At 67.0% G+C, this 12,090-nt stretch overlaps 1 protein-coding gene across 1 annotated transcript in view; it reads left to right on the plus strand.

Annotated features, from left to right (window-relative positions):
* Nucleotides 1-11,565: 11,565 nt before the first annotated feature.
* The window catches only part of LAMA5 (laminin subunit alpha 5), a 50,225-nt gene continuing 49,700 nt past the window's right edge, over nt 11,566-12,090 (plus strand). Inside the window, exon 1 of the mRNA XM_032387678.1 lies at nt 11,566-11,874. Within this exon, the coding sequence (XP_032243569.1) occupies nt 11,566-11,874 (309 nt within the window). The remainder of the gene's footprint in view (nt 11,875-12,090) is intronic.

The raw sequence follows: 12,090 nt of genomic DNA on the forward strand, positions 1-12,090 counted from the left end.
GCCAGCTGACGAGGGGCAGCCTCCAGCGGGGGGACACTGAGCCCGGAGACGCCTCAGGCCGGCCGTCTTCTGGCCGCACCCCTCCCGTGGGCTGGCTACAGAGGACTGGGCCAGGTGACAGGAAAGGAGGCACTTCCGTCCAAGCACACACGCAGCGTCCAGCTGGCTCACCGCCGCGCACACGGAGGGTTTGCCGGGCTGGCGGAAGGCGGGCATGTTCCAGCCAGATGGGGGGGAGTTTCAGATTCCGTGGGAGAACGCTGCCCAGCACAGGTAGCGAAGCCCACCGGGGCAGAGGCCAGGGTCTGAGCCCACGCTGACTTCGGACCCCAGGCACAGACCGAGCCCCGTCGCAGGCGCCCCATCTCCAGGGCGGGGAGCACAGTAATTACGGCGGGGACCTGGGAAGGGCCTGTACTCCAGGGCCATGCCCCTACACCTGGCCGTTCTCCCTCCTGAGCCTCCGTTTACCCAGCAGGAGGTGAGGCCGTTCTCCCAACTGCAAGGGCGGAGGCCGGGGTTCCACGGGGGTGGCTAGGAGCCTGGTAAGGAGGGCGAGGGGAGTGAAGCTGGCACCGCACCACACCTGGGCTGGGCTTAGACTCGAGGGGACATGGGGCACGCTTGCACCCACTCTTTTGCTGCTGCCCCCCACCGCTGGACACGGGTCGGGGGCTCCCTGCCTGCCCGCCTGCCTGTCTGGGGGGTGACCCTGCAGCCGCTCCTGGGCCCCAGCTCGTCCTGCCCTTGGAGGAACGGGCAGCGTGTGCGAGTTGGCAAACAGCCGCCGGCAGCGGGCCCCCCAGCAGTGGCGTCCCCAGTGCCCGGCCACACGGCCGTGAGCAGGGAGCTCACCACCTGGCATTTCCACCGCAGGCTCACCGCTCCCGCCTGTGCACCGCGGCCTGAGCGACGCCGCCTCCTGGGCAGCGTCCCGACCACCGGCCTAGCGCCCGTCAGGGCCCCGCAGGGTCCTGTGGCGGCCCTGAGAGGAGGTACGGCTGTGAGCCCATTTTACAGAGCGGGAAACAGAGGCCAAGGGAGAGGAAGTCGCCCCCCCACCCAGAGTCACAGAGCTGGGGCGAGGCGGGGCGGAGGGGTGAGGTAAACGCAGCCAGGACGGCCTCTGTGCTAGAGAAGGGGGTGCATGCTGGGGTCTTAGGCATGGGCACCTGCAGGTTTGCACCCCAGTGACGCCCGCTGTGGGCCCGAGAGGGACTGGACAGGGAGGTGGCCCGGTCCCCAGCCCCAGGCGCTGACAGGGCGGGCTCTCTGGGCCCAGCCCCGCCACCAGCCCCTGCCGAGGCACGCCCAGAGGCAAAGGTGTGCTTGGCCTCAAAAGCCAAGGTGGAGAGTGATGGGATCCAAATTCCTGTCCCAGGTACGTGGGCCTGGCCCAGGCTTGTCTCGTTCGGCGGGGCCCCCAGCTCCTCCGGGAGCGGGCAGCTGCACCCCCCGCCCCCAGCCCGGCTCTGCTCTCGGCTCCTGAGTTCCTGGGGGTCCAGCACTGCCCCTCCACCGGCCGTGACCTTGTGCAAGTGGCTATGGGGAGGCTGCTGTGCGGTGCTTCCGGGCGCAGGGTGGACACTGGGCCCTGCGGTGTGCAAGACCACCGTCCCCATCCCAGGGAGCTCAGGACCCGCGGAAGAGGGCCGGGACAGAGGCTCTCACCCGGGGGCGGTTCCCCAGGAACCGTGCCAAAGGCTGTCACCGCTGGGGGAAGAGAAGGGCTCCTGGCTGCTAGCAGGTGGAGGCCAGGGGCGCTGCTCCACAGCCCAGTGCCCAGGACGACCCCTCAGGGAGGCGTCAAGCCCAGAATGCCTGGTCTAGGGTTTTGAAGGGTGGTCAGGGAAGGCAGCGACTGCCCGGGCAGTGAGGAGGGGCAGGACTGAGCCACAGGCGTGCTGGGCTGGGGGCAGGGCGAGCTGCAGGCCCGGGGAATTCCAGACGGCTTCTCAGCTCCCGGCAGCCTCAGCCACATTCCTCCCCCGGGTGGGCAGGAGACGGGGCTCGGGGCTCGGTGCATTCCTGGCGGAGATACGGCAGGCCTGCTGAGCGAGCCTGAGAGCCAGAGAGCGGCGCACGCCCTGCCCCTCTCAGCTCCCTGGGGCCTTGTTGTCGGGACTCAGGTGGACCTTTGCCGGCGAGCCTGTGGGCACACGGCCTGATGAGCAAACCGTCCAGGTGGGCAAGGAGCACCTCGCAGATGAGGTCAGGACTTACGAGCTCGGCTGCTCAGCCGGGCCAGAGCCTTAACGGGCAGGGTCACACAGCGTTCCGATGGCCGTGCCCCATCTGCAAGATGGGTTTTTCGTGACAACAACAAGGCAGGAAAACACAATCAGCCCCGTTTACACGGGGGGCCAGGGAAGCCATGGCCCTGACGTCAGGGCGCACGGCCCGCCCAGGAGGGAGCGCGGAGGCAGTGGGTCTGACCGGGGCTCCCAGCCTGAGCCCCCCCGACCGCTCCTGGCCGGTTCTGAGAGGAGGCTCGGGTGAGAGCAGGCGTGGGGCCCAGACCCCTCTCCAGAAGGAGCCTGGACTCCCAGTGGCCCCCAGCGGCCTGAGGGATCCAGCCAGTCTCCCTGTGTTTACACTCCCCTGGAGCTGCCGGACACATGTTTGTAAATGTCGGAGCCCAAGGCAGACAGCGGCCTGGAGCGGAGCCCAGCCACCTCCGCCTCACCCCTGGGCAGGGGACGGCCCCCGGGGGTCCGGAGGGGCTCTCAGCAGCCCACCCCTGTCTGCCCAGCCAGCCGTGCAGGAGCTGGAGGCCACAGGCGCTGTCCGGGTGGGCGCCTGCGTGCCTCCCCCACCTGGCTGGTGTCCGAGAGCCCTCCTTGTATGAATTCAGGGTGACACGAGATGGATGGGGTCACGGGTCACTGCATCTGGAGCACCAGTGACCCGAGGAGAGCCCCTGCTCAGGCCCCCTGGGGGATGTGTAGGGGTGAGGCCTGGGGCCCGGGGCTCATTTCACAGCCAGGCTTCTAGGGCGCCAGCAGCAGGCCCCCCGCACAGTGACCGGGGCCAGCACAGTGGGGCCCGCGGGGCACTCGCTGGGGACAGGGCGGGGGGGCTGTGACTCAGCATATCCGCAGAGGGACCCAGTGGCATCTCATGCTCAGGCTGAGTCAGTCCACTGTTGAGGGTTGGGGGTTCACCGCAGCCCTAAACACAGGCCCACAGGCCCAGCTGGTGTGCGTGGGCAGGCCACGGCGGGGGGTTGGTCCACGGGCACCCTGACGTGTCTCTGCCACCAGCCTCTGTACCTGAGGCCGGCCGGTCACCCGTTCCTGCCCGCGCTGTGCCTCCAGGACCCCCACTCAGCCTCCACGACCCTCTGGACTCCGGGGAAAGGCCCGCGGCCAAGCCGTGCCCCAAGCCCTCTCCGGGTCCCTGGGCGGCCTCCTCAAAGAGCCCGTGCCCCAGGATGCGTCCATGTTGTGGCGGGCATCGGGACTTGCTGCTTTCCAGGCACGCTGGCCACACGGCGTCCCCCGCTCGCCCGCACGCAGACGTCACCGGTGCACGGGCCCGCAGCGTTTGTGGACACGTGCCTCCGTTTCTCCTGCGTATGTCCCCACAGCAGAAGGGCCGGGTCCCATGGTGGCGCGGGGCTTAGTCTGCGAGGAGGCCACCCCGGCTGCCATGAGGCGCCGTGGCTGCAGAGCGAGGACTGCGCCATGGACCTCAGGCTGCTCTGGGGGCGCGCCGGGCCGGGCGCCGAGCTGGGACCCCATCAGCCTGCCCACCACAGGGCCTCCAGACGCAAGATAAATCACAAAATAATAAAACAAAATGAAGTCAATGAGATTTGAAGTAGTTGAGCGAACAAAGGAAGAATGTGCCACAGACAGGGGTCTGGGGTCCGGCCGTGGTCTGTGGGGTGGGCCGAGGTGGGGGGCGTTCCTGGTGGCAGGAGCCCCTCCATCACGGCGGTGCTGTGGAGGGGGCACGGCGTGGGTGAGGCTGGAGTGCCGGGGGGGATGCGGAGCGGCCTCTCAGCCAAGGTGGGCAGAGGCGGGACCCCGTCTCTCAGTGGGGGCGGTGGGGCAGGTGGGTCCCAGCCCCTGGACGGCTTCCAGGCCAGGGCTGCCTGGGGAGATGTCTCGGGCTCCAGCCAGCCCCCACACGGCCCCCGCCAGCCTTCCGCTGCGTCCCCTTCAGAGCACATCCCAGACGGACAGCTGCCCACACCGCGGGTGTGCACCTCCCTGGCCCCTTCCTGGCTCCCTTCCTCCCCAAGCCTCAGTTTCTCTTCTGGGAAATGGAACAGTGATTCCCAGTGGCCACCTGAGAGCGTGTCGGCAAGGTGCAGGCACGTGGGGGGCCCGGGGGCCCCCCACATCGTTCTCAGGAAACCTGGCCGAGTAAGTGGCTTGGGGGAGGCACAGAGGGTGGTCCGGCCCGGCCCGGCCCCCAGGTACAGTCGCTGTGGGCCCCCACTCTGGTCTGCTCCCCCAGACAGCAGGGGTGGCAAGGGTCCCTGCCTTGCACAGCTGGCCCAGCAAAGGGCCATGCCCGGGCACGGACCGGGGGCCATTAGCACTTGTCTCCCTCTGCCCCAGGCCTCCCTGGGTGGCAGCCTGGGTGTGCTGGTGGGTGGACACAGGTGGGCAAGCACACGGCGGGGCCATGGGGGGGAGTGGCACCTCCTTGCCTCCTGGACTAGGTGAACACCACCTCCGCTTGCTAGGTCCTGGGGCAACGTGGCGGCTCAGAGCTCAGGAGGGGGGTCTGTCAGCTCAGGGGCTGGGGGAGCCGTGTCCTCACCAGCCACCCCACTCCCCGGCCCAGCCCACAAGCACTGCTGGGACCCTGTGACTACAGCTTCGCGGGCAGGAGGGGCCCTGTCACCACTGCTGCCGTCCCCAGGGGAAATGAATCTATTCTCCCAAGGCTTCAGGGGACACCAGCACTCTGAGGCCAGACATGGGGGTGTGGGTGCCCCAGGGCTGCCCGAGTGGCTGAGTGTGGCAGATCTAGGGCATCGAGCAGGGAGGAGAGAGAGACAGAGAGAGAGAGCAGCCTGAGAATGAGAAACCCAGAGAGGGAGAGTCAGGAAAGACAGGCGAGCGGGCAGAAGATGAAGGGGAAGGCAAGGGCCTAGGAAGGTGAGGCGTGGCCCGGGGACCCCGCGCCGCTGCTCTGAGGGAGGCCGGGCCAGCCAGGCAGAGGGGGAGGCTTGGTGGGGGCTGTCTGCCTGGCTGGCCTGGCCCAGAGCAGGGCAGCTGGGAGGGGAGAGGGCCGCACCTGCTGGGTGCTGCTGTGGCTTGTGCGGTGCTCGGGGGGGGCGGACTGACCGGCATTCCCCCCAGGGCCGCAGACCCCGCAGGATTCAGGGGAGTCTGCTTGTGCTGCCGTGACCGGACGCCGTGGGGAGCTGCAGGTTGACCCCCTTCATCACAGGACCCCCCAACCAGAGGTCCCAAAGCTGGTGACGGGGTCCAGGCTAATCTGGCTCCCTTCGAAGGATGGTGGGCCCTGGGGGCTGGGGTCTGGGGGCGGTTGGAGGCACTCCCAGCTTGGCTCCTGGTAGGCCTGGCCCTGCCCTTCCCGGGGGATCAGATTCCTCCTGGGCCGAGGACTCCTGGCCATATAAGGCCGTCTGCGGGCACCTCCTGGAGAAGCTGCAGAGCCCTCACCCCCGCCCGCCCCCCACTGGAGCCCGAGCTTGGCCAGGCCCCCAAGGATGGAGGCAGGGAAGGGGCCTGCTGGAGCCTGATCCTGTGCGGGAGGACAGCAGGGGCAGGCCCCGGCCTGGGCCCATCCTGGGTTCCCCTCTGTGGGGAGCCCCAGCCCCTCACCTGTTTTTCCCAGGGCTGCCCAGTCTGGGGTGTGAAGAAGGGAGGTAGCAGAGTCCTGGCGCCAAAGGGCAAATAGGATAAATACGACACCGCAGAAGTGCTGGCGCCCTGGAGGCCCGCTGTGGCTGCCATGGCAATGTGTGCTCCCCACAGCCTGGACCTGCAACCTCACACCCCAGCAAGCACAAGGAGGTGCCCCGATGGGGCCCCCCCAAAAGGCGCATGGGGCTGGGGTCCTGAGAGCAACCTCATCACTGGACCAGGCCCTTCCTTTGCTCTCCCAGACACAAGGATGCTGGAGGCAGCTGGGTCTCCACCCTGACCTTCCCTCCCCCTCCCCCCATCCCTCCAGGCTGGGACCTGAGGTTTGTTGCTGAAGTTTATCCCTGAGGCCCAAGGAGGGGCCTCTGGTGGGGGGTGGGGCCTGTCTTGCAAGGATGCCACTCTCCCGACATCAGGGGTTTGCTTCCAGCTCGCAGACCCCAGGCTGGGATAGGGTGCAGGACGGGGACAGGAATGGGGTCACTGGGGCAAAGCAATGAGGGGTTCTTCCTGGGAAGCCTTCCTCTGAATCGCTCCCCGAGTTGCAGGGACCTCCGCAGCCTGGCTGGCCTGGGGGAGGCTAGTCCGAGAGGCCGGTCCTCCACGCAGTGTGGCCACTCTCTGGTACCTGCTCTTTGCCAGGCCTGGAGACACGGCGGGGCCAACAAGGCAGGACACAGCTGAGATTTAATTTAATAAAATCAGTAAGTCCAAGAAATCAGACCAGAAATCGACGCCCACTGACTCTGTGGGGTGGCTCCTGGAAGGTCCAGACCTGAGGCAGGAAGGGAGGAAGGCAGCCAGACAAAGGGGTAGGGGCTCTATTGTGTTCTAGGTGGAGGTGACAAGTCCAAAGTCCCCTGAGAGGGGGCAGGGAGCAGGATGCTCTTCAGCAAGGACACCTGGACGGAGGGGCACCTGCTCCACAGGGCCCAGTGGGCTGTGGTGAGGGGTCTGCCTTTTATCTTGAGCCAAGTAGAAGCCCCGCTTGGCCTGGGGGGAGACGGGGTGCAGCGCGGTGCAGCCTCCAGCTGTCATCGTGAGAGTTCCAACCCATGGGAAGCAGCCTCTGACACTGCTGACCTTTCTGTTTCCTTCCAGCTCACGGTGCATTTCACAAAACCAGGCAGCTCCATGTCATTCGGGGAAGGGCTCTTCTACACTCATCTGGAGTCACCCAGGCTGCAGGACCCCGGACTATGAACCCCTGGTCCAGGATCCTCTGCACATTCATGTCACTCTCCTCGCTCCACAGAGTCACGGAGCCCCATATTTCCGGGCATCCTGGGGTCATGTGCTTTTATAGGGCAGCCCGCCTGTCCTGGGCACCAGTGGGGAAGAAGCCAAGTCCAACTGGGGAAAGGAGCTTTGGGGACCCTCCTGGGAGAGCCGAGGATTGAGGGGACTGGCCAGTCCTGGCCTCCTGGCCCCTGGACACACCTAAGTCTGCCTCTGCCCCCTCTGGTGTGCAAGTCCACCTCCGGCCATCAGGATGCCCACAGGTCAGGCCTGCAGTGGGCATCCTGGGGAGCATGGCCTGGGGGCTGGGCATAGAGCAGGCACACAAGGACCCTCCTGGAGTTCTGGGGTCAGAAGCCTCCCAGGGTAGGGGCCTTGGCCGGGCAGCTTATGGGTCAAAACCATCTGTTCCTGATTGGGATCAACTCAGAGCCTGGCAGACTGTGAGCTTTCCCAGAACCACATGCCCTCTTAGCCCAGGGGAGCCCCTTGATGGCCAGCTGGGGCTGTAGGCAGGGAGGAAAAAGTACCGCTCCTTCAGAGCAACAGGGGGCCTGTCCCTGGGCCCCCTCCTCATGCAGGATTGCTGGGGCTCTCCCCTGGCCCCATCCTTCTGAGAGCAGCAACCCCGGGGGGGGGGGTGCGCAACACGGGTGGCAGCCCCAGAGGTAAGGGGTGCTCCTAGCCTAGGGAAGGGGCCCAGCTGCTGCTCTGGGCCCCGTTCCAGCCCTCGGACCCTGGCGCCCATTCCTTGAGGCCTGTCCTCTACCCACTGGCCTTCAGCCCCACCGAGCTCCTAAGCTCTGGGCTGGCTCCCATGAAAGGCCATGGGAAGGCTGTGGGCTGAGCAATGGCCAGGAGGGGACCAGGAACTCCCTCAGTCCTGCTGGGCTGATGACTTCCCGATGAGGCCTTCTCCCAGCTGTGAGTCTTCAGGGTGCCCAGCTGGTCTGTGTCTCCTCCCACACGACTGGGTTCCGCCAAGGCTGACAGTGGCCCCCGGGCTCAGCTTGGTGCCTGCTCCCAGCCTCTCTGCCCGTGGCCGGGGTGCATGTTCTCACCAGCTGGGTTCCCTGGAAGGGCATCAGAGCAGGCCTCAGAAAGGGAGCCCCCCTCCAATATTCCAAACCACGGCGCGAGCTATTTGGCAAGCCCTCTTCCTGCAGAGACAAACTTTCCCCGTGGCCTCACTCAGTGGCCGACCGAACTGCAGGGCCTCCTCCTCCTCACATGGTTTGGCATGGACACCACCCGAGAGTGCAGGCCCCAGGGAGAGCTGGGCTCTGGGGACAGGAGGTCCAGCACAGTCGTCTGTTAACTGGCTGTGGCCGCGATGATGTGTCATGCGTGTGGACGAGTGGACACCCCATGCCCCTGCTTCCCAGCCAGGCCGGCTTCCCGAGTTTGAGGCTCAGGCTGAGTCAGGCGTGAGGGTGCCCTGCCCCCCCCATCCGTCCTGGGATGGGGCTGAGCAAGGGGCTCCTGGGGATGCCTCCTCTGAGTGGGGTAGGTATTCATGGGAGGGGATGGTCCTGAGGCCAAGTTGTCTGGCCCAGGGGTTAGGGCGAGTCTGCCAGGACCAGGAGTACCTCTCGCCCCCTCCCCCACCTGTCTCCAACCTCCCACAGGTCCCAGTTACTCTATGGCCGGGTGGGGAGGGGCTCTGGTTCGGGGCCTCCCATCTGGTGGTGGCCAGAGTCTGGTAGGAGGAGGAAGAGAGGCCGCTTCGGAGCCCCTCCCCCTGGAGCTCACTCCTTTGATAATCTGCCCCACCCCCACCCCCACCCCACCCCCACCCAGGACTGAAGGACAGAATGCCCGGCTGCTGTGTTGCCAGCAGGGCAGGGGGACCCTTCATCAGGGACCAGTGCCCAAAAGATGCCCAATAAATGTTGGGGGAGAAAAATGCATGACTAACCAAGTCCCTCCTCCTTGCTAACTTGCCCTCCTGACTCCTGGACCTTTTGGCCTCAGTTTCCCCACTTGTAAGAAGGAGAAGTGGCTGGCCAGCCTGGGAGTCAAAGGAAGACAGGAGACATCACTGCACCATTTGGGGGTGACTTGCTGGAAATGTGACCCGGGCGGCCAGGATAGAGGTGGGCAGAGATAGACCTCCCCTGCCCTGCCCTGCCCAGCCCACCCGCCCGCAGAGGGCCCCTCCAAGAGCCCAGTGTGCAGCCTGACTGGGATAGCATCTTCATCCTCCACACTGCCCCCTCCCTGGGCACCCCAGCTGGCGTGGGCATAGGGTGGGCACATTCTCCCCTGCCCACTTCACCCCCCACCCTCCCAGCCACCAGTTGCTCCCAGGGCAGCTGTCTGCTGGGAAGCAGCTAGCCCTGGATTAACCCTCCCCACACCGGGTGCCCTGGCTGACTCGGCACATTCTCTGGCAGCCACCCCTCCCTCCTGCCTGCTCTGTGCCCTCGGATGGCAGAGGCCTGGCCGCTAGGGGGCTCAAAGGGCTCCTGCCCACCACCTCTGCCCATTGCCGCCCCCCCCATGTTGGGAAGCTGACCTGGGGTGGGGGTGGGGGTGGGGGTGGGGGTGGGAGGGTCCCCAGCCTCCAGCCCTCAGACTACCAGGGTCCAGAGCGTGGTGCAGTGATGTGTGCAATGGGGTGACCTCTGGGCAGTAGGGAGGACAGGGCGGGGGCAGGTCAAATTCCCATCTGGGAATTCTGCTACTGCCCAGAGGTGGCTCTCCGTCTGTCCCTTGCAAGGGATCATAAATTAGCTCTTGAGCTGGCCTGTCTGCTTGGGGATTCCAGATTACTCCAGGTCTCCCGCCCACCCTCTGGGCCAGCCCCTCCCCGACTCAAAACTTCTCCTACGAAGTAACTGCCTCTTTTTGCCCTCCCCCAGGTGGAAGTTACAAAATCGTGGAGGACTGGAGGGGTGGAGGGAGGGTCATCCTCACTGCCTATGTCCCAAGGGGCCACCCGGCTCCCTTGAGATAGAGGATTTGCCGGCGGCCAGGGCCAGCCAGAAGGATGTGAATGGTAGTGCACCCTCCCACAACAGCTGCCGCAGGACCCCCCCAGGACCAGCTGGCCACCCTGCACTCATTCTACCCATGACCCAGGACTGCCCAGGGGGCCCCACGTGGGACGTACACCCAGCTGGCCTGGCTCAGAGAATGGGGGGGAGCTGCCAGCCCAGCAGCTGCACACCAGCCCCCCCCCCACCCCCCAGGCTCCCCGTGAGGCTGATTTGGGCCAGGAGCCAGAGGGGAGGAGGAGACCCAGTGGCCACAGCCACCCAAACGCAGAAACAGCTGGGACACAACCCTGAGCTCTGGCCTCTAGGTCCTGTGTCATTTCCCAAGCATCCTCCAGCGAGAGCGGCGGGGGGGTGGGGTGGGGGGTGCTGCCCAGCAGGGGGAGTAGCCCTGAGCAGGGAGGGCTTGGAGGGCAGAAGATGGTGGCGTCCACAGTGCTCCAAAGCACAGGTACTTCAGAGGCACAAGGACAGGCTCCCAGCTGACCTGCTACACGGCAGGTGCTCAGTGGAAGTCCTTTGCAGCCCATCTGCCCGGCACCCTCCGGGTTCTGAGCATCCTCCCTTTGCCACAGGGGCCCCGCAGTGGGGACCTGTGTCCGGTGCCTCCGGATCCACTTCCCTATTTTAGAATATTTAAAAGCCAAGTCTGGTACAGGTGGGAGCTAGCAGGGTTGAATTTGACCCGACTGCCCCAGAGACGCATGGGGTCCGCAATCCAGGTCTTTCTATCCCTCTGTAGTTTGGACTGCCTCTAGGGCCCCCACCCATGGCCACTAAGGGCTGGCAAGGGCGCACCTTCTCCACCTGCAGAAAGAGGCAGATATGGGGGGGGTGGCAGTATAAGGGGAGAAAAACCAAACACAGGGAGAGAGGAGAGAGGCCGCACCGGGTCTGCGGAGGTCACGCCATCAAGTCCCAGGGAACCAAGCGTCCAGGCTCCAGTGGGGCAGTCGCTCTGGACACTGAGCCGGTTCTGGGGTGGCGGGGTGGGAACGGGCTGGGCTGTTGGTGAGGCAGACGGCCAGCCTGGCCGCCGGACAAGCCTGCCTGACTTTTCGCCGCAGCGCCTGTCCCCGGGCCGCCGGGGGCGCTCGGCCGCCAAGAGGTGCCCAAAGTTAGGGAAACAAAGAGCTGAGCCGCCAGGCTGGGAAGAGCGGCCCGGGCGCCCGGAACCCGGGGCGCCGCTCGGGACCGGGAGCCACGCCCTGGGGGGTCGCAGTCGGGCCGCGTTCCCACGCCTGGCCCGGGGCCAGCAGGTGCCCCTTCCGGGAGGCCGGCGGGGGCAGGGGTCCGAAGGGTTAAGGCCACCGGCCGCTCCTCCCCCGCCCCCTCCCCGCCCCCTCCCCGGGGCGCGGGGCTCGGGCGCCCGGGCGGGCCGGGGCGGGGCCTGACGTCCGAGGCGGGGCGAGCGGGCCGGCAGCCGCCGCACTCCCGCCGGGCTCCCGCGGCGCCGCGGTCCCCGGAGCTGGAAGATGGCGAAGCTGGGCGCGCGGCTCCGCGCGGGGAGCGCACGGCGCGCGGCGGGGCCCCACCGGGGCCCCGGGCCGCTGCTCCTGGTCGGCCTGGCGCTGCTGAGCGCCGCGCGGGCGCGGGGGTCGGCGGACGGCGGCTTCAGCCTGCACCCGCCCTACTTCAACCTGGCCGAGGGCGCCCGCATCGCCGCCTCGGCCACCTGCGGCGAGGAGGCCCCTGCGCGCGGCGCCCCGCGCCCCACCGAGGACCTCTACTGCAAGCTGGTGGGCGGCCCTGTGGCGGGCGGGGACCCCAACCAGACCATCCAGGTGAGCGCGGGCCGGGGCTGGGTGGCCGCGGGGCGGGCGGGGTGGCGAGGACGCCGTCGCGGGGACGCGGGCGCCGGGGACGGACTTGGCTGGGAGCGCCCAGGTACGGAGCGAAGCCCGCGCGATCCGTCCCGTCGCCCTGGTTCCGCATTTCGGGAAACGGAAGGGACCCCAGCCCGGCCTTTCAGGCTCCGCCAGAGAAGTGCGCGTCCCGGG

Source organism: Phoca vitulina, unplaced genomic scaffold, assembly GCF_004348235.1.
Source record: "Phoca vitulina isolate PV1807 unplaced genomic scaffold, GSC_HSeal_1.0 scaffold50, whole genome shotgun sequence".
Classification (NCBI taxonomy): Eukaryota; Metazoa; Chordata; class Mammalia; order Carnivora; family Phocidae; genus Phoca; species Phoca vitulina.